Source organism: Rhinolophus sinicus, chromosome 13 (assembly GCF_057876585.1).
Source record: "Rhinolophus sinicus isolate RSI-liver-muscle chromosome 13, RSI-T2T, whole genome shotgun sequence".
Classification (NCBI taxonomy): Eukaryota; Metazoa; Chordata; class Mammalia; order Chiroptera; family Rhinolophidae; genus Rhinolophus; species Rhinolophus sinicus.
The window spans coordinates 51,758,224-51,776,709 of NC_142513.1; the positions used below are offsets into that span (position 1 = coordinate 51,758,224).

General features: G+C 39.5%; 1 protein-coding gene across 3 annotated transcripts in view; it reads right to left on the reverse strand.

The window, feature by feature from the left end:
- The window catches only part of LRRC28 (leucine rich repeat containing 28), an 80,695-nt gene that overhangs the window by 55,756 nt on the left and 6,453 nt on the right, over nucleotides 1–18,486 (reverse strand). For 2 of the 3 annotated variants that reach the window (XM_019726661.3, XM_019726654.3), the window contains exons 3-5: nucleotides 10,515–10,555; nucleotides 6,109–6,146; nucleotides 5,384–5,521 (exon numbers count right to left, since the gene is read on the reverse strand). In XM_019726661.3, coding sequence (XP_019582220.1) covers nucleotides 5,384–5,521; nucleotides 6,109–6,146; nucleotides 10,515–10,555 — 217 coding nt within the window. The remainder of the gene's footprint in view (nucleotides 1–5,383; nucleotides 5,522–6,108; nucleotides 6,147–10,514; nucleotides 10,556–18,486) is intronic. The other variant, XM_019726660.3, reaches the window with a different exon arrangement.

The following is an 18,486-nucleotide window of genomic DNA, read 5'->3' on the forward strand; positions in this document are numbered from 1 at the left end:
ATCAACTCCAAAAAGTGACAATTCCCTTTTAAAAGAGAAGAGATTCCCAGCTGCCACCACCCTTGACTGAAATAGGACAAAGATTCTACTACAGACAAGGGTTAAAGAGAGACCAGTCCATATACAATAAAAAGTCCTTTTTCTTCCGATTGCATCTTATCTCGATTCAACCTGTGCAAGTGTAGTCCTTTCCCCCTCCCCATTTTATATTTTTGTCGTCAGAATTATCACTTTTTTTTTTTTTTTAAAGATTTTATTGGGGAAGGGGAACAGGACTTTATTGGGGAACAGTGTATACTTCCAGGCCTTTTTTCCAAGTCAAGTTGTTGTCCTTTCAGTCTTAGTTGTGGAGGGTGCAGCTCACCTCCAGGTCCAGTTGCTGTTACTAGTTGCAGGGGGCAGAGCCCACCATCCCTTGCGGGAGTCGAGGAATCGAACTGGCAACCTTGTGGTTGAGAGCCCACTGGCCCATGTGGGAATGGAACTGGCAGCCTTCGGAGTTAGGGGCACGGAGCTCTAACCGCCTGAGCCACCGGGCCGGCCACAATTATCACTTTATATGCTGCGTATTTGTTTGAAAATTGCAAAAGCTATAGTCTTTTTTTAAAAATGCTTTTCCCCCTTTAATCTTTAGTTTATAATTAAGTGTTTAATACAATATTCTGAAATAGAGTTGCAATTTTCTGCTTCTGTCCTCTGTTTGCCATCTTAGTCACAGTTTTGTATCCTTTCATCTTTTTGTTTCAGGTAGAAGGACTCCTTTCAACATTTCTCATTAATACAGGTCTTGTATTGGAACATTTCCCTCAGCTTTCATTTGTCTGGGAAAGCCTTTACTTACATAATGTTATGAACCAAGGTTACCCCAATACATTTAATTTAAAAAAGAGAGAGAAACCAGTCTTATTAGTTTCCATGTTCTTACACCACACACCATCACTTCAATAATTTTAGCTGGAAGATTTGTGGTGGGGCGTGATGATTATTTATTCATCTTGGAGTGAAGTTAGACCCAAACTATTTAACTAGCCTCATCTTTCACGCTGGAGTCTATGGACCAAATCAGGAAGATTTGTAAAATAAGTGCTCCAAGCACTTGTCTTCAGTCCCTGGTGCGTGTCCGCTGGAGCTGGTTGGAGCGCCACACGTACCACATCAGTGTTTCCTGGCTAATGCCCCACTGCCAGCGTCTCTATCCCTGTGTCTGGGGCCTTTGAAATGAGAGAAGCCAGCTGCTGTGTCCACATGTGTGCATGTGTAGCCACCAGAAGCACCAGGCAATTCATACCCATCTCCCACCCCAGCAACTCTCAACCAGCAGTTTTGGGGAGTAGATGTGGAACTGCTTTCGCTCTCTCAGCGCTGGAGTGGGATGAGTCTGAAGGATGTGTTTTAGACAAGATGACGCTCTCGCTGCCCCTTCCACAATGGCTGGGATAGGCGGTCAGAGCATGTAATCCCCAAATATGCCACTCTGGCACACTGATTATTTTGAGCTAAAGGCAGTGGAAAACCGCAGACAAGAAGGGCACTCTGACCTTCCTTTTTCTTCCTGAAAACAGGAGATAAAATGTCCATGTGAGAGGCATACTCCCTGTGGCAGGGATAAGGGAGACATTCTTATCACCAGAGACCGGGAGTCAAGGCCGAGGGAAATCTGTACAAACAAACCTTGTTAAACTGACCTTCATTCCCTTTTCCACAATGCACTGCCCTAGCCCAACCCCTCTGTCTTGCCACAGTTGCACAACTGACTGCTTTTGTCCAATCTAGCACGTAAGCATTGGGCTCTCACTGCTTCTTGGGTCTTCGTTTTTCTTCTGAAGGTTCCTGTGCACACATACAAATTGCTAAGTAAAAACTGGATACTTTTCTCCTGTTCATCTGTCGTACGTTAATTGTCTCAGGCCCAACTGGAGACCCTAAGAGGGCAGAGGAGAAATTTTTCCTACCCTATGCTGGCTTACTAACATACTCTTTATAGGCTGTGTTTACATTCCTACATCCCATCACCACTCCACACCAGTGTTCTCTGCACCTCCTAAAAAACTACGTGCACTCAGGAAAAGAAAAAGACATCTAATAGAAGAGTGCAAAGCGTATTGTAAAAAAGGAAAAAGAAAAAAAACAACAACAGGTGACAGAACGAACCACTTCACAGACAGACTCCTGACCGTGCCAACCCTGGACTTGCTACTATTCATCAAAGCTTTTGCAATTTCAAAGCATTTGAGTTAAGGAAACAGGAGAGTTCAATATACAATTAATCCTACACCCCAGACAGGCTGTTTGCAGCCTTTGGGCAGCTATGTTACGTGGAAGTCTGTTGGTGGCAATTTCTAGAAGCCAACCAGAGCTAGCTTCGGCACAACCCTGTGAGCCTTAAGGACAGAACCAGTGATGGGATAGTAAAGAAGACTGAGAAAGTCTCTGCCTCCATCTTCTCCCTGTGTATCTGCTTCATGTTTCTTGCTGTTTCCTAGTCCACGTGGCTCCTTCTAGCACCTTACAAGATTACATAGCATGGTGCAGTATCCCAGAGAAGAAAGACTGGGGTCTGTTTTATTTTCTGCCTCCTCTGCTCTCTTTTTCTCCCCCACCAGCCTCTTCCAAAATTCCCAGGAAAAACAAACAAACAAAAAACTGGTCCTGCTTGGGTCAGGTACCTGTGCCAGGACCATTTAAACATGGAGAGAAAGAAATGTCACATGGTAGAAAAATGGCAGTACTCTGCAATCCAATAGAATGGGGGAAAGGGACATTCCCAGAGAACGGACATTGGTAAACAACACAACAGAACCAAACACATATGAGTCAGAGATTTGTTTGAGAAACTGAGGAAAACAGTGGACCTTCTTTACTACAGAGAAACACCAAACTGCACACAATTGACAGTGTTCATGAAACCCCTACAATCCATTCTTAGATCTTCCTTTTAAAGCTCTCGATAGCCACTCAGATATTCCTAATGTTTCAAATTTTTAAAATATGGCTCCAAAATTTTTCAAATTTTAAATACTGAATATGTATTTAAAAAACACTCAAAGGTTTTTCAACCACAACAAATACACATAGTAAAATATTAAGTCTCTCGAAGAATGTGACACGTAAGAAATCTATACGTAACGGCATGGTCTAGGTAGAAGGGACGATCAATTTGATATCCACTGGTATGTACTGTCATCAAGTGGACACAACATTGTTTTTACCAGTTAAAATCCTTTTCTATATCATGTGCCCAAACATTTGCGATGTACCCAGCCCATCACCCATCCAAATCATGACATGTGAAATTACCTTATAAAGAGATGCGTAAAGTGAATCAAATAATTAGTAAGACCCAGTCCGTTGCTATTTGTGATGGCCTAGAAAGAAAAAAAACCTATACAATGGCTCAATCCAAAGTTTCTATTCAAAATACATGGCTATTACTGCAAATAATTTTGCTTAAAACAAGAAAAATCAAATACAGAGAAGCTTATGATAGGGAAATAAAATGAAAAGTAAATACCTCAAATCTAGAGTGCAACAGGTGAGATATAAATTAAAAATTATATGAAAGTAGTCAGGAAACCTACACACTTCACTGGTTATTAGGAAGCAGTCAATGATATTAGTCGTACATAGTTAAACTCTGAGAGTATATAATGGAAGGAAATGGCCACATTCAACCATAAAATGCTCTTACATTACAGGAAAAGAGAGTAACAGAATACAAAGAACAATGGTTTAACAGAATTGTATTTCTCATGTGTTACTTAAACATGTATAAAAAAGGCTTATAAATGCAGTATTATATCCATGTATTTTGATTCTACAATATGTCTTTATGAATTTCATTTACGAAAATTTAAAGTATTATTTTAATGATATACTTTCTAGGTAATCTCCAAAAGAGAATCCAATTTCCTGAATATCTGGATATATAAACTTGATAAAGCTAGAACGATGCAACACCATTGGGCCTAATTCCATACAATAAACTCTAAAATAAAGATATTCCTACACCGTACAGGAAATTTTTATATTAACAGTTAGAAAAAGTAAGACATATGAAGTTTAAAAATTATTTTTAAACAGTCACTGCTATATTGGTACCATTTTTATAAATGATTTTGAACATATATATGTGGATCAGCACATAAAGTATAAAAATTAATCAGTAATTATGTGTGCATCAAGAAATTTCTGTACTTGAAAAACTTTGGAGAAAGTATTTTTTAAATCATAAAGAAATATTATAGCCTCTTGTATTCTTGGACTTAACATGAATAGCTTTGAACATTCTCCTGTGACCAGGAAGTTCCATGTCAGGTAGTAATTTGCAATTGTGGTTGTCACGCACTTCACGTGGATACACTAAAAGTCTGGCTGATGTTCCTGACAGAGTTATTAAATAGAAATAATCCCAGCCAATGTGACATCTGTATTTTTCTCTGCTCATTCTTGAATGCAAAGTAACTTTCATCTACTATCTGAAACACAAGGGTTTTTTAAATTTTTAAATCATACTTCTTTTTTTTAAATTTGGGAAATGACATATGACAGTGGAATTTGCAAATGTGTGGGTTCACAAGGAAAGTCTCAGGATGCCTCCCTAAGAAAGGCAGAGTGTTTAATGGTAGCCCAGGAGAATGCAGGTTGCCCTCAGGTACATCATAGTCTAATAGCATGTTCAGGAGGAAGAACTGACAATTAACCCTAGGACCAAACTTAAATTCTGCTACCAAATTCTAGTATGATTTCTTATTAAATCAAAGTGAATGCACACCAATTATCTCACCAGAGAACGTGAGAAAACACTGTATGTATCTGCTGTTTGGATACTAAAATGATTACATCATACACAGTTCATCTAAATCCTCTGATGTGAAACTCAAAACTGAACTTCAGAACTGAAGTAGCTTTTCTATACAAATAATTCACCAGGGCAGTGGTCTGAAAAGCAATGCCCAGTTGTAGTAATTGCAGCTCCAAAACATAAATGTCGGGGGCGGCTGGTTAGCTCAGTTGGTTAGAGCGCCGTGCTCTTAACAACAAGGTTGTCGGTTCGATCCCCACATGGGCCACTATGAGCTGCGCCCTCCACAACTAGACTGAAACAACTACTTGACCCGGAGCTGATGGGTCCTTAGACTTAAAAAAGTAAATAAAAGTTTAAAAACAAACAAACAACATACATCCCTCTCTCTTATGTTTGCATCAGGGAAAAGATTCTTTGTCACACTTCCCCTACATTTCTTAGTTTTATCTTTAAACCAATGGACAATCGAATACTTACAAATATATCCAAAGTCCACTGTCTAGACATACAGTGAGAAATATGAATAAAAACAGATTTGTGATAGACAAGAAACTACTGTGTGCTGCATATTATGATTACCTGGAGGTAGGAATTGCAGTTGGTTATTAGCTAATCGAAGATGACGTAAAGCTCGCAGACGACCAATTTCTGGGCAAATAATTTCTAAGGCATTGTCACTAAGATCCAAACACTGGAGTTTTACAAGGGACCCAATGGCTTCAAAGAGAAAAGAAGGGTAAAGGCAAAATCAAAATGTTATGCAACATCGTTAATGCCAGTACTCCAAGTTAAAATATTTCAATACTTAATATCACCATTTCAGTGGCTCATAAAATAAAAACATAGACCGAACCAAATTTTACGGAAGTGATAAGACTTCTAAATTGATATAAAATATAACTTAAAATAGAACATAAACAAAAATTTTAAAACATTGCAAAATATTGCTTGAATAAACAAATAATTCATGAAACAATATATAAGGTCTTTTTTAATCTAACCAAAATTCTTAACTGGTTTTACTGAATTTAGAACTTATTCTATTATTTACCCAAAAACAATATACATAATAATAATTTATTTAATCATTATAACCATTTTGGACTTACTTACTTACTCATAATTCTTAACTAGACTTATGAAGTACGGGGAAAAAAGCTTTGAAACAAATAAATTAAAGATACTTATAATTAAAATTCACTAAGACGCCAAACAAAATAGGTTTAAAAAGAGTATATATTCTACTATATAAAGGAAAGCTTAAACTATCGTGTCCCCTAACTAAAAACTGGAAATGCGCTTACCTTCTGGAACTACAACTATGTTATTTGAGTGTAGGTACCTGGGGGAAAAGACAGGAAAAAAAAAAAGCTGTTATCAGCCAGTACTTTTGCTACATAATCAGTTTGAAAAAGGCTCACTTTTCATATTAGAAATGTATCAAATATAAAAGGACCAAACTTTCACACCCTACCCTAAGTACATAACACAAAATATATGGTCATCATAGATAACTGATAATACTTTGAAATTAATATTTTTATGCTAGAATTGCAAATATTAAAACTATTCACCGATTGAGTTACTATTTTAAAATTAAAGAATGCACAATGGAAAAATTATGAGGTATTTTTGCAACCTCATAAAACAAATTACTAGTTTCTTCTTTTTAAATTATTCAGGTTTTCAGAAGTACAGTTATTGTGTAAAGAAAAGTCAACACCTACTGTGTAAAGGAAAACGCAACATTTAGTTTCTGAAGGACAACTTCACAAAATAATCAAACCAGAGATATTTCCAGCTGGCATGCTTACTGAGAACCAAAAATTCTGGAGAGATTAAATACTCATCATTTACAGTCTCTGTATAAATACTCAACTGTCAAGGTACAGGATTTATTTATTTCACAGCAAAAGGAATTTCATGAACAAGAATCAAATTCTTTTCTTAAAAAAAAAAGAAAAAAAACTCACCAGGGCTGACAAGTCCAGGCAAGCCTAAGCAAATATTAATAACACTTTCCCACTGAAGTATCTTTAGCACACTCTGGTGGAAATTTTATGAAATGAGAAGCAACCAACCATTCAGAGCAAACCAATAGTAACCACTGGAGATCATAGAATAATAATTTCTAAAACTAAATTTATGTCATTGCTTTTAAGACAAGAAACCAGATTTTGATAAACTATTTTCAAACCTATCATTTCACTTATTATCCCTCATAAATCTTCATAGTGTATTTTTAAATAGAATTTTGAAATTTTCTTCTACGTTTTTAAGTCTAACACCATATGTTAAAAATGCCAACGACAAAGAATAAGACAGATGGAAATTTAACGGATTTAAGATTATTCTATGGTGGATTAAATCAATCTAACACAATTTGAACAATTACATCATTCCCTGACATATTTTATTCCTTGCTTTGTGTATATGAAATGATTCCATATTTTAATATCAATGCTCTTTAAACATTAATTTTGGGAAGAAATAACTACTTTATCAGGTGTCTCTGTGCCAAAACACTAAATGTTAAAAAAAGAAACAGGCCCCAAATGGATTTACCTGCGCTAAGCCCATGTCACCAAGCCCAAACCGAGACTCCGGGTCTAACAGAAGTGCAATTCCAGCCTCTCCCAGGAATATAATCTTAACCAGTCAGTCTGGAATTTCCTGGTCAGCACTAGTGAGGTCATCTGCCTGACAGGCCACTGCCAATTCGAGCGGACGGTGATCTTGCCTGAAATAATCCATTCTTTGCTAAACACCTCCTTGTCCCATCCTCTTTCTGCCTTTAAAAGCCTTTCCTTTTCTACAGCTCTTCAGAGTCCTTTCTAAATATATGCTAGATTGGATGCTGCCTGATGCATGCATGCATTTTTGAATAAAGCCAATGTGAGCTTCAAATTTACTCAGCTGAAATTTTTTAACAACATAAGTAAGTGTGCACACACACGTGCAAACACACACACACACACACATTTGCATTTGTTACACAAAAGTCAGAATGCCTAGACACCAAAATAAAGAGCAAACTGATTTTTTAAATTCCACAAAATAGTTGCCTCAAGTTCTACCTATAAAAAAGGACCTTCAAATGTCCGTATGGAAATGCGCACTAAAGTATTATGCCTGAGATCAGAAAGTGTATTTTAACATATTAAATGTATCTATATGATGATGAAGAGGCAGTCTACAGTAGGACAGAATGTCCCCAACCTGCCTGCAGATTAGAACCAAGTGGTCTTCAAAATACCGGGGCCCAACACCATCCTGCACCAAGTGAAACATCGTCACAACTCGAGTTATTCCGATGTACCGCGATTAAGAACCACTACTGTTATAGAGAGTGTCAGAGAGCAGCCCCTGGAACCAGACTCCCTGCACCTTAATAGCCATGTGACCAAGGGGAAAATTCTGAACCTCTCACTCTCCTAATCTACAGAAGCAGATGGTAAAAGCACCAACTATAACATGGGGACATTGGAAGCATCAAAAGGGTCGACAAACGCGAAGCTCTCAGAACAGAGTTCAATGAATGCTGCTGTTATTGTTGCCATAGAATTATTGTCATCACAGGTCATTTGTAATCATAAGCTGAGCAATTTTAAGTCAGTTCTTTTTACTTCATTTTTGTAATTCTAGAGTAGTTGAAACGTTGGTGTTTCAGTGTAACTAGTTTTCATCATGTTGCCCTACCTCACGTAATGCAGGCATTCCCATTCATTGACGGTGGGGACGCAAGATGGTACCACCACTTAGGAAAACGGTTTGGCAGGGGTTTTTATAAAAAATATAGATATTAATAGTAATATGCTAATGTCAGTTTCTTAGTTTTGACAAATGTAACGTGGAAATGGAAGATGTTAACGATGGGAAAAACTGGTTAAGAGGTATATTGGAACTCTATGTACTACTACTTTTACAACTTTTCTGTACATGTAAAATTGTTCCAAAATAAAAAGGTTAAATTTTCCTGAAAAATTAAAGGAACAGGACTTTCACTTCCTGCCGTAACAGAGTAACAGGGACCAGATTTACCCAATTGCAATAAAAGCAACAAGAAAACTGGATGGAATACACTGGGGGTGCCAAAAAAAATATGTACAAGTGGACACTTTGGTCAATGTTGCTCAAGCAGCAGTTTGTGTAATCAGAAGTGTTTGGACACTGATGGAAACCACTCTGAGCATCTCTTGTAATTGCAGAAGTCACACGTGACTTGTATTCATCCTTTGTTATCTGTATATATTGAGCATTACAATTTTCATAGTTTTCCTTTCTTAAAATGTGTGTACATTTTTTTGGCAACCTGTGTATAAAACGACTATTTTCAAATACTGACACCACCAACCAGGATTACGTTCCCTGAAAGAAAGGAAACAAGTGAGGTGAGCCACACAGCTTTCTGCCTGGAGGCAGACTGTTGACGGCAGAGCAGGAATTGAAGTCTCACTGAGTTATGGAGACATATATCAGAGTCTAGGGAAGTTGTAGGGTACAGATCTGGAGGAGAGATTGCGACCAAAAAAATACCTCTAAAAGTTTAAATAAGGGATTGTTTGAGCTTAGCTGAATTCCAAAATGTAGGAAAAGGCAAATGAAAATCTCTCAGTTAAAGGATCCTTGGAGCTCATACAGGGCTAGAAAGTTCTGAGCAGCAGGTGTACCAAGCCCTTGATGATCAATGGGGCATCCAAGAGAGGTCCTACAAAGGCTGTGCCTTAGTAACAGGTATGAACCACCCCTAGAGGAAGAGGAGAGGCTACTCTCTCTAGACCTGTCCTAACAAGGTGGAAAGTCAAGTCATGAAAAGATCACACTAAATAGCAAATACCCACATGCTAGAACAAAGCACAACAAAAAGAAAGACAACAAAGTCTAGACACTCAAGAATGTAAAATTATAAGGTCCAACATCCAATCAAAAAGCATTAGATATGCCAAGAATCAGGAAAATGGGACCAATAACCAGGATAAAAACAAGTATACACAAACAGACCCGGTATGGCAGAGCTGATGGAATTCGCAAACGATGACATGAAAGCAGCTATGATAACTATATTCAGGCATTTAAAGGTAAAGACGAGCATTGTGAGAGAAAATGGTAAGGTGTAAAGAATGAAATAGAATTGCGACAGATCAACAATATAACCAATAGAGTGAAAAACTTTACCGGGTGGGATTCATAGCAGATTGGACACTGAAAAGAAAATGTTATTGACCCTAAGACAGAGAGATACAATTTGTCTGAACTGAAGCAGACAGAGATACTTAAAGTTGATACACTAAAATAATCAGCAAAAGAACTACAACAAATGAAGCATGGAAGATGCAGGAAGGAAGCTTTTGTTCTGTATTTTAAATCTTTTATACCGACTGTTTTTATCAGGTATCACATAGCAGTAACAATAACAGCAAGATGCCCCAATTATGTGGACTATCCAAAAGGATTCTGTGACAAAGACGCCCAGAAAAAAATGTACCTTTCATCATTCGTCTCCACTACCCTGAGATGAGATATTTAAAACACAAATTTAAATGGCAAAATACTTTTGGATTAATTAGAATCACAGGTCTACCTACATAAGCACTATGATCATGATAGCAAAAAATAATAAATACATTACAATCGTATTTCCTATTATTTCAAATACCTTAAAATTATTTTCATTCATGTTTTTAGAAAAAGTTTGAATAAACACACTCACAGTTCCACAAGGTTTGGAAGCTTCTGAGCAAGGTTTTCTGGCTGAAAATTAAAAACTCAGAATTAAATTTTATTTTTGAAAAATGCATAAACATCTCTAAATAGCTTAAACATAAAGTACTATCTTCTCGTACATTTTGAGAAAATGTGAAAAATTAATAAGTGAGCAGGTCTGGATTTATGCTTAGGTACATAGACCATACTATAATTTAAACTTAGGAGTTTGAACACTTGAAATCAATGTCCACTGGAGAAACCGGAAACCTTGTATTCCATAGTCATGGAAGAAATAAAAATGTTCTTACCAGATACAGACAGAGGGACTAACGCCATGCGATGCCAGAGCCAGAGATTGGAGTGACACAGTTGCAAAGCCAAGAAATACACTGGCGGCCCCCAGGTGGTAAGAAAAAGGACAGATTCTCCCTCAGAGCCCTGAGAAGGAACCAGGCCCTGCCCACACCCTGAATTGGAACTCTGGCCTCCAAAACTGGAAGAGAAAACACTTCTGTTGTTTTAAGCCACTCAGCCTGCCTTTTGTTATAGCAGCCCTAGGAAACTAATACCACATTCCCAGGCTGAGCTCTTCAGAGGAAAGTAAGGGAAATCCTCAGGGGCCAGAAAGCAAGACCTAACTGAGCTTAGAAGAAATACAGCAGTGGTGGTCCAAGGCAGGGTCAGACTGGGCCACAAGTGCCAGGTCCTGGTTTGGGGTAGGCGTGGGGTCTGGCAGGGACAGGAAACAGGCCGCTGAGAGGGGAGAAAGGGAGCTGGGTCTAAGTTCCTCACACAGTTAGGCCCTGGAAAGACTACCTCTTCCATGAAAAGAATCCCAGAAAAATTCCACTGAGCGATTGGGAGCAGGCTTCTCTCTGCTGGAGACGCTGAGAAAGAGGCAAGGGCTCCGGTAAATAACTGAAGCGGTTCCGATTTACAGGAACACAGAGATATGAGTTAAGACTGAAGGAGCACACTGAGTCAGGAGTAATTTAAAAAAAAAAAAAAAGTCTGCATTCAAACATAGGATAAGTGAGGTATCAACAACAAAGAATCGGGAATGGTGGGGATTTTTTCTGTTTTTGTTTGTTTGTTTGTTTGTTTGGTTTTTTTGGTAAGAAATTAGGTCTGACCTGAGTCCTAAGAGACAAATATGAATTATCAGAGGTTGCCTTGAGCTAGGAGGATAGTTCTGGTTAGTTTTCTAGGCACAAGAAGCAACAAATGAAAAGGAGAGAGAAGAGAAGGGAAGGGAAGGGAAGGGAAGGGAAGAGGAAACATGCAAGGGGTGGGGGAGGGAGGGAAAAGTGTAGGTATGTTTGGGAAATTGCAAATACAATCTATTCTGCTGTAACCCCCTAACAGGACTCCTAAAGAAACATTTTATTTTTTAAAATCCTGTTATAAAAAACAATCCTGTCAATAGAAAAGCAAAAGAGTTAGGGACTAGAAAGTTTTAGGTTTGTAACAGTAATTTTTCATACAGAAACTTAGTAGCAGTGACTGTCATTAGGAAAAGGACTAGGGTTGCTCTTCGCCATCTACTTTTGTGTCATTTGAATTTTTAACAATGAGCATGCATGTCTTTTAAGAAAATCAAATTGAAAAAATGTGGTACACACAGTATAAATTGCTACATAAGCGAGTAATCAATCATATTGTATGCAGTTCGGGTTCTAAACACACAATAAGAGAAATGCCATTAGTTTGGTATGGCTGGGCCATCGTGTGTGAAGGTGTATCATGATTCTGCAGAGTGGCAAGGAAGAGATCAAAAAGGGCTTACATTTTATACTAAGGAAAAACATTTCTTTTAAAATCCTGAACACAATGGAAATCCACTAGTTTATCTTAAACAAGGAAACAACATTAATTTCATACTGGGATACTGGTATAGCCAAATACTTAGCACAGCAAATCAGGCCACTTACATACAGACGTCCTGGCCCTTTTCTAACCAAATAGCACTGAATGAAAACTGTTAGGAAGTCAATTAAGCATGTATTGAGAACCCACTTTTGATAAAACTTTGTTTTCAAATGCTGAAAGCTGTGATTCCTTTCCCCCGCCATGTTTCGATATCAGTATATGCAATGAATTCCTTCATGACAAGTCTTTCCTCAGAAGTGACTCTTGGGTCTGTCCAAATCCCCAAAATGTTTCTTTTAGTATCATTATTGTCCCTAGTGAGAAGAATATACACTTCCATTTATGAGTATACAAACTAAGTATCCTAAAAAACTAGAGAACTGGGGTTGGGGGAGAGGCTTAAAAATCACTGTTCCTCTAAAAAAGGAAAGACTTGTCCGGAAAAGAAACAATGTCAGACATCTAGCGTTTTCTGCTACAATGTCAGTATCATACCTGCTAACTTACAGGACCTGTGGTCATTCTTTCCAGCTGCCTAGCTGGCTCCAGCACACAGCATTCTAATCTTTCCATGACAAGCTCGTTGGGTTTTCTTTTTCTTTTCTTTTCTTTTTTTTTTTTTTTTGAGTCATATAGCTACATACACAAGTAAGCGTTGAATAATGTTCCTGCTGCCAACAGTGTGTCACTATGTTTTTATTAACAAGTAAGTACACTGGGTTTTTATTTTAAAATAAGCACAATGACCATGGAAAATTGCAGTTCATTAGAATACTAGGATTAAAAAAAACAAAACCACTTAATTAGTTTCTGCCCCAAAAACTGGTACATAAGCAGCCTGTTGCCGAGGCTGACACCTGCTGGTGTTCTATAATATTCTCTGCTTTCTACTAGCACGTTTTAATAATGTAGCTAAATAGGAGGGGGAAAATGATACATTTTATGTTTCCATAGTTTATGGAAAGTAAGTGAGAGACTAGACAACTATACATTAAAGTCAAAATTTTGGTTATTCTGTGGCTAACTGAACTGTAATGCTGATTTGTGGAGGCACACAAACTAGTTTATCTTGACCCATAGGATTTAGAGTCTATTAAGTTTTAAATGTTTTAAAATTTTAAAATCCTGATAAAAGCAATCATCTTAAAGTACCTCTCAAAACTATTACTATTGTTTCTTTTTTCCCCCCACAATTTTGACACATAAAAATTTTAATAATCTGTACCAACTTCCTTGAGTATAATTTCCTACTAAGCTATTAATACTACTTGAAAATTGTTTTCGAAATTAAGCCAAAGTTCTCTACATTAAATCTCACATTATCACTTAGCTAACCAACTTTTCGTCACAAATAATGTAAAACTCAACTTCAGCTAGCACAGGTAGTGTAAAATTTACCTCAGATTTTGAATCATTGATGCTTTGCCATATCCTATTAAGAAAAACATCCAACCCCCGTAAATGGGAATGCTTTAAAATTGTTTATCCTGGAACAAATACTTTAAACAGGTTGCAAGCGTGTTCCGTGATGTTTTGTGGTAGGCGCTGTGCACCCCCTACCTTTTTCTCTCCTCTGGGTCCCTGGTATAGCTGCACCCCTCTCTTCCAGCGTGGGGCCTGGTTAAGTGACCTGCTTTTGTCAGTGAAATTGTGTCAAAGTGAAAGTCTTAGAGAGCTCGAGTGCAAAAGGGCCACTGTGGCCTCCAGAGGGCGGATGCTTTGTCAGCCTTCCTCCCTGAATGGGGACGCCAAGAACCAGAGTCCCCAAGCGATATGCCATAGTAGTACACTGTGAACAAGAAATAACTGTGCTGCTAGAAACCAGTAGGATTCAGGGTTCAGCAAAACCTGTTCCATCCAGACTTCTAACAACACACTTCAAAGAAGTCATAAATGAAATGCATCTTAGTTCCTGTAGCAGTTATAAAAGTAGAATGAAGTTGGACCTCTACTGCCCACCATATACAAATATTAACTAAAAATGGATCAACAATTTAAGTATAAGTTAAAACCATAAAACTCATAGAAGAAAACACGGGTAAATCTTTATGAATGTGGATTTGGCAAAGTATTCATAGATAAGACACAAAAAGCGCGAGCAATAATAGAAAAAATAGATAAATTGGGCTTCAATAAAATTAATAAAAGTTTATGCGTCCAAGTACATCATCAAAAAGTGAATTGTAAGACAGCGAAGCTGCAAGCGTCCCTCAGATTAGGGAAAAGCAAGACGCCCCCTCGTTGGAATTCAAAAGGAACCAACCAAACAAAAACAAAACTTAATTTGCTCTCCCTATGTCTTGCCACACTTGATTGCACGATATGCTCTTTTACCATCTCCTTCACTTAATGCTTTTCCCTTCAAGGTGTTCCCATGCTCATTTGATCCAGATCCTGCTCTTGCCAATTCCAGTGGGGGTGGAAGGCATCGCTGTGTGACAGACAGCAACCCTTTTCACCCTCAACCCCCGCCACCAGCCACAAAGACCGACCGATGTCAATACAGCATAAACACAAGGCATCACCATGACTGTAAATCGACAAACTCAGACCCACTGATTAATCAAATTTGAGGGCTGGATCAGATCTTAGTGGTACTGTAGTCCAACAATTTATTTTTAATTGTAAAAATAATATTTATTAAAAAGAACATCAACCAAACTTAAGGGTAGACCCTTCCACTTTCACTATAAAAAAAAACTTATAACTTAAGTTTTTTGGTTTCTTCCAGGTCCCATCCACATTCTTGTGCCCTCTCCCCATCCACAGCTAAAATCACCAGTAAGTGTGATGTACACCTTTTTTGTAAGCCTTAGTTTTTTCATCTATAAAGCATGGATCATAATACTGCCTACCTCATAGGAGTAAGTGTATTGAAGATTAAGCAAATTAATACACGTAAATTGCTTTAAACAGCGCTGGCACTTAGGAAAGACTCAAACGATGTCAGTTGCTATCAGATTTTAACCAACCTCACACCAAGGTTTTTATAATTTTTCACCAGGTACAATGCTGTGATGAACACCCTTGCTTGCTTGACTGTTTTTTCTGTTGGGTAAATTCTTGCAAGTAAATGTGCTCACTCAAACACATCCTTACATAAAATTTTGCCAGATATGGTCCAACCACCACCGCAAACATCGAGTCCATTTCCTCTCCCTCCGATCACATGTGAGAGTATCTTCTCATCGTCTTGAACTTCGTTCATTAATCATCTTCAGGACAGGTATTAATCTTTTCCAATCTGTCTATAGGTAAAGAGGATCAATGGTCTTTTACCACTTCTGTCGGAAGTTAAATGTCTTTTTGGGTTTGACTGCCTGCGTTCTTTTATGACCTGCCTGTTTGTATTGGATGCGGAAGGTCAGGAAGGTCTTGTCCTGGGCCAATAGGAAAGAAAAGACATCTGTGCCTCGGCCCCACCCCAATTCAGGAAAGTCACTCACAGACCTCTTCGTCCTCCAGTCTCAGTAGGACATTATTTTTAAATTTAAGTTCTCGCTTATTGTATAGATTAATTATTTAACCAGGGTCCATCTGTTCTTTTTGCTTAGCCATAAGCCAAACTCCCCCCTTTCATTGAAGTCCAGATGCCTCTTTCTTGTCCCTTAATATGTATAAGTAAAATGCACAACTGGCGAGAGCTCCATCCGTATTGGGGTCCATCACTCTTTCATGCCCCCAGGAAGGCCTCCTGCCTACTGCGCTAAGAGAAGCCGCTGCAGATCTAGTCATTGATTTTGCTTCCAGGCTGAGACTTCTTTCCCCCTCCAAGTCTTTCGTGGCCTTTTGTTTTGAAAACGAAGAAACTGGGGTGGAGAGGGTTGTAGCACATAGAACCTGGGTCTCTTACCTGCTAGGACTAGGTTTGGCCATCAGACAATGAAATGCCCCCTTGCTGGGACTGCAGCCCTCCAATGCTTGCTCCGCTGACTCCCTCCCATGATGAGCTAGTGCTGCTTCCAACCCAGAATCCCTCTCTAGCTCTTACAAAGTCTCCAGCTATGCTGGGGTCGTTGGGGGGCCGGGGCGGGGCGGGGACTGGGGTAGGCTCTACCTCCGCTTCCTCCATCCTGCCCTCTCACATCCTGCCATCCTCTGAAACTTCTCCGTGACAAACGACTCCCTCCAAAACTGCATTTACCACCCCCCAGGTGGCTTCAAGCCTGCCCAGCATGCAATTCTTCAACATCACTGGGCCTTTCTCACCTCTCTCGTCTTTCTAGTCAATCACACCTCCTTTCCCGCTTTGCCTCCAGTCCAGCTCCGATTCCACGGGCCGTCCTTTTCATCACTCTTGCCAAGTTCCTACATCTCCTTGGTCCTTCTGGGTGTGTATCCAGCTGGCAACAACTGACTGCGACAGTCCACCTTCTTCATACCTCAGACTGCTGAGTATGGCAGCAGAAAACCCCCGACAAGCCTAGCCAGCAACTGCTCGCTGAGTAATGCCAATGGTTCTGCGAGCCTTCCCCTAGCCGGACTCCCACGGGACTCTTCGCAATAGTTTCAAACCTGCGTCGTCCACTCATCTTCACTCCCCAACCTGATGGTCTTGCCTGGTCAAGGCATCACACAAGAACCCTCTGAAATGCCGTTTTCCACACGTGCCCTCCTCTGCCCCACCCCAATGTGCAGCTTTCTTTGCACCTAACCTCCGTTTGTCTTCTTCCAAGGAGGAAAGGATACTATTTCCAAGGTCAGTCCCTCCACATGTACTCTGGAACCCATCCTCTCCTTTCCTAGGACTCTGGACTTTTCATTACTCCCTTTTTCTGTATCTTCACCTCCACTCTAATGGAGAGTTCCCGTCAGCATTTATGGAGGCGCAAATCTTTCCTCTTAGAAAAGAGAGGAGAGGGAAAGAGGAAAGGAAAGAGAAGAAAAAGAAAATCTCTTTTGTTGTCAAGACCCCTCTAGCGCTGCCCTCCTTCCATATCATAACCAAACCTGAAGACCCACCTACCTCGTTGTCTATTGTTTTCACCTCCTTCTCACCCATGAACCCGCTCAAACGTGGGTTCTGCTTCCAGGGATCTCTGCCCTCCTAACATGTCACCATCACCTTCTCACTCAAGTCCTCGTCGTATTTGGCGTCTAAGCACCAATCACTTCTGAAAACTCTTCCTCTGGCCTCCATAACATCAAACTCTTGCTTTTCCTTCTGCCTCTGACAGCGGCGCCTCCTCTTCTGATACCCAATTTCTAAACGCAGCAATTGAAGTTTAAATGAGCTCCTTTCCCCATTCCTAAGCAATTTCATTCTTGCCCTTGGCCTCTACTGCCATCGACATGTCACAAATCCCTACGTTAACGTATGTACATCTACTTTTACTCTCCCCAAGCTGCCCACCTCTGATGCTCCCAGCTCTGTAAACCAGTTGTCCATACAACAGGCTGTGCTCCGTAACATGTGTTACGTGAATGAATGATGACCAAATCAACGAACGGGGAAAACAGCCAGTGGCCAATCTGATTCCAGGGATACTGGCTCCAGGTACTCAAATGATGTCATCAGAAAGCCTTCTCTTTTTTCCGGCCAGATCTGCTCCCCTCTGAGCTTGCTTCACTCTCAGGTAGCAGCCAGCATGGCCAGCAGCAGCTTCAGGTTGTTGTTAAAAAGAGGGGAAATGTGTGGAGAGAGTATATAATTACGTACATACCAGCAAAGGAGTGACAGGACACAACCAAACTAGTAACACTGGTTACTCCACAGGACAGAAGTGGATGCAGAGAGAGACCACTACTTTCCATCTATTCCTCCGTGTTGTTTCATAGGACAGCACATATGATTTTTGTATTTGATGCATAAAAAATGTATTCTTTCAAGTATATGATAAGAGGCTTTTCCTGTGTTTTAGTTCTAAATATGAGCACTCCCCAATTTCTGAACATTTGACACGCAACCACCCTACAAACAGAAACCACTGCACTGAGTGACTGGAAGAGAAAGGGGAGACGGGCAAAAACTCTGCATGAAGGACCCCTTCTCTTCTCACCAAGAGGCTTCATACAGTGAGGGCGGGGAAGGAAAGAAGGGAATGTTAAAGAGAGGGCATTTAGCACAATGAAACAATGTCCATATGAAATAATAAAACAATGAGAAA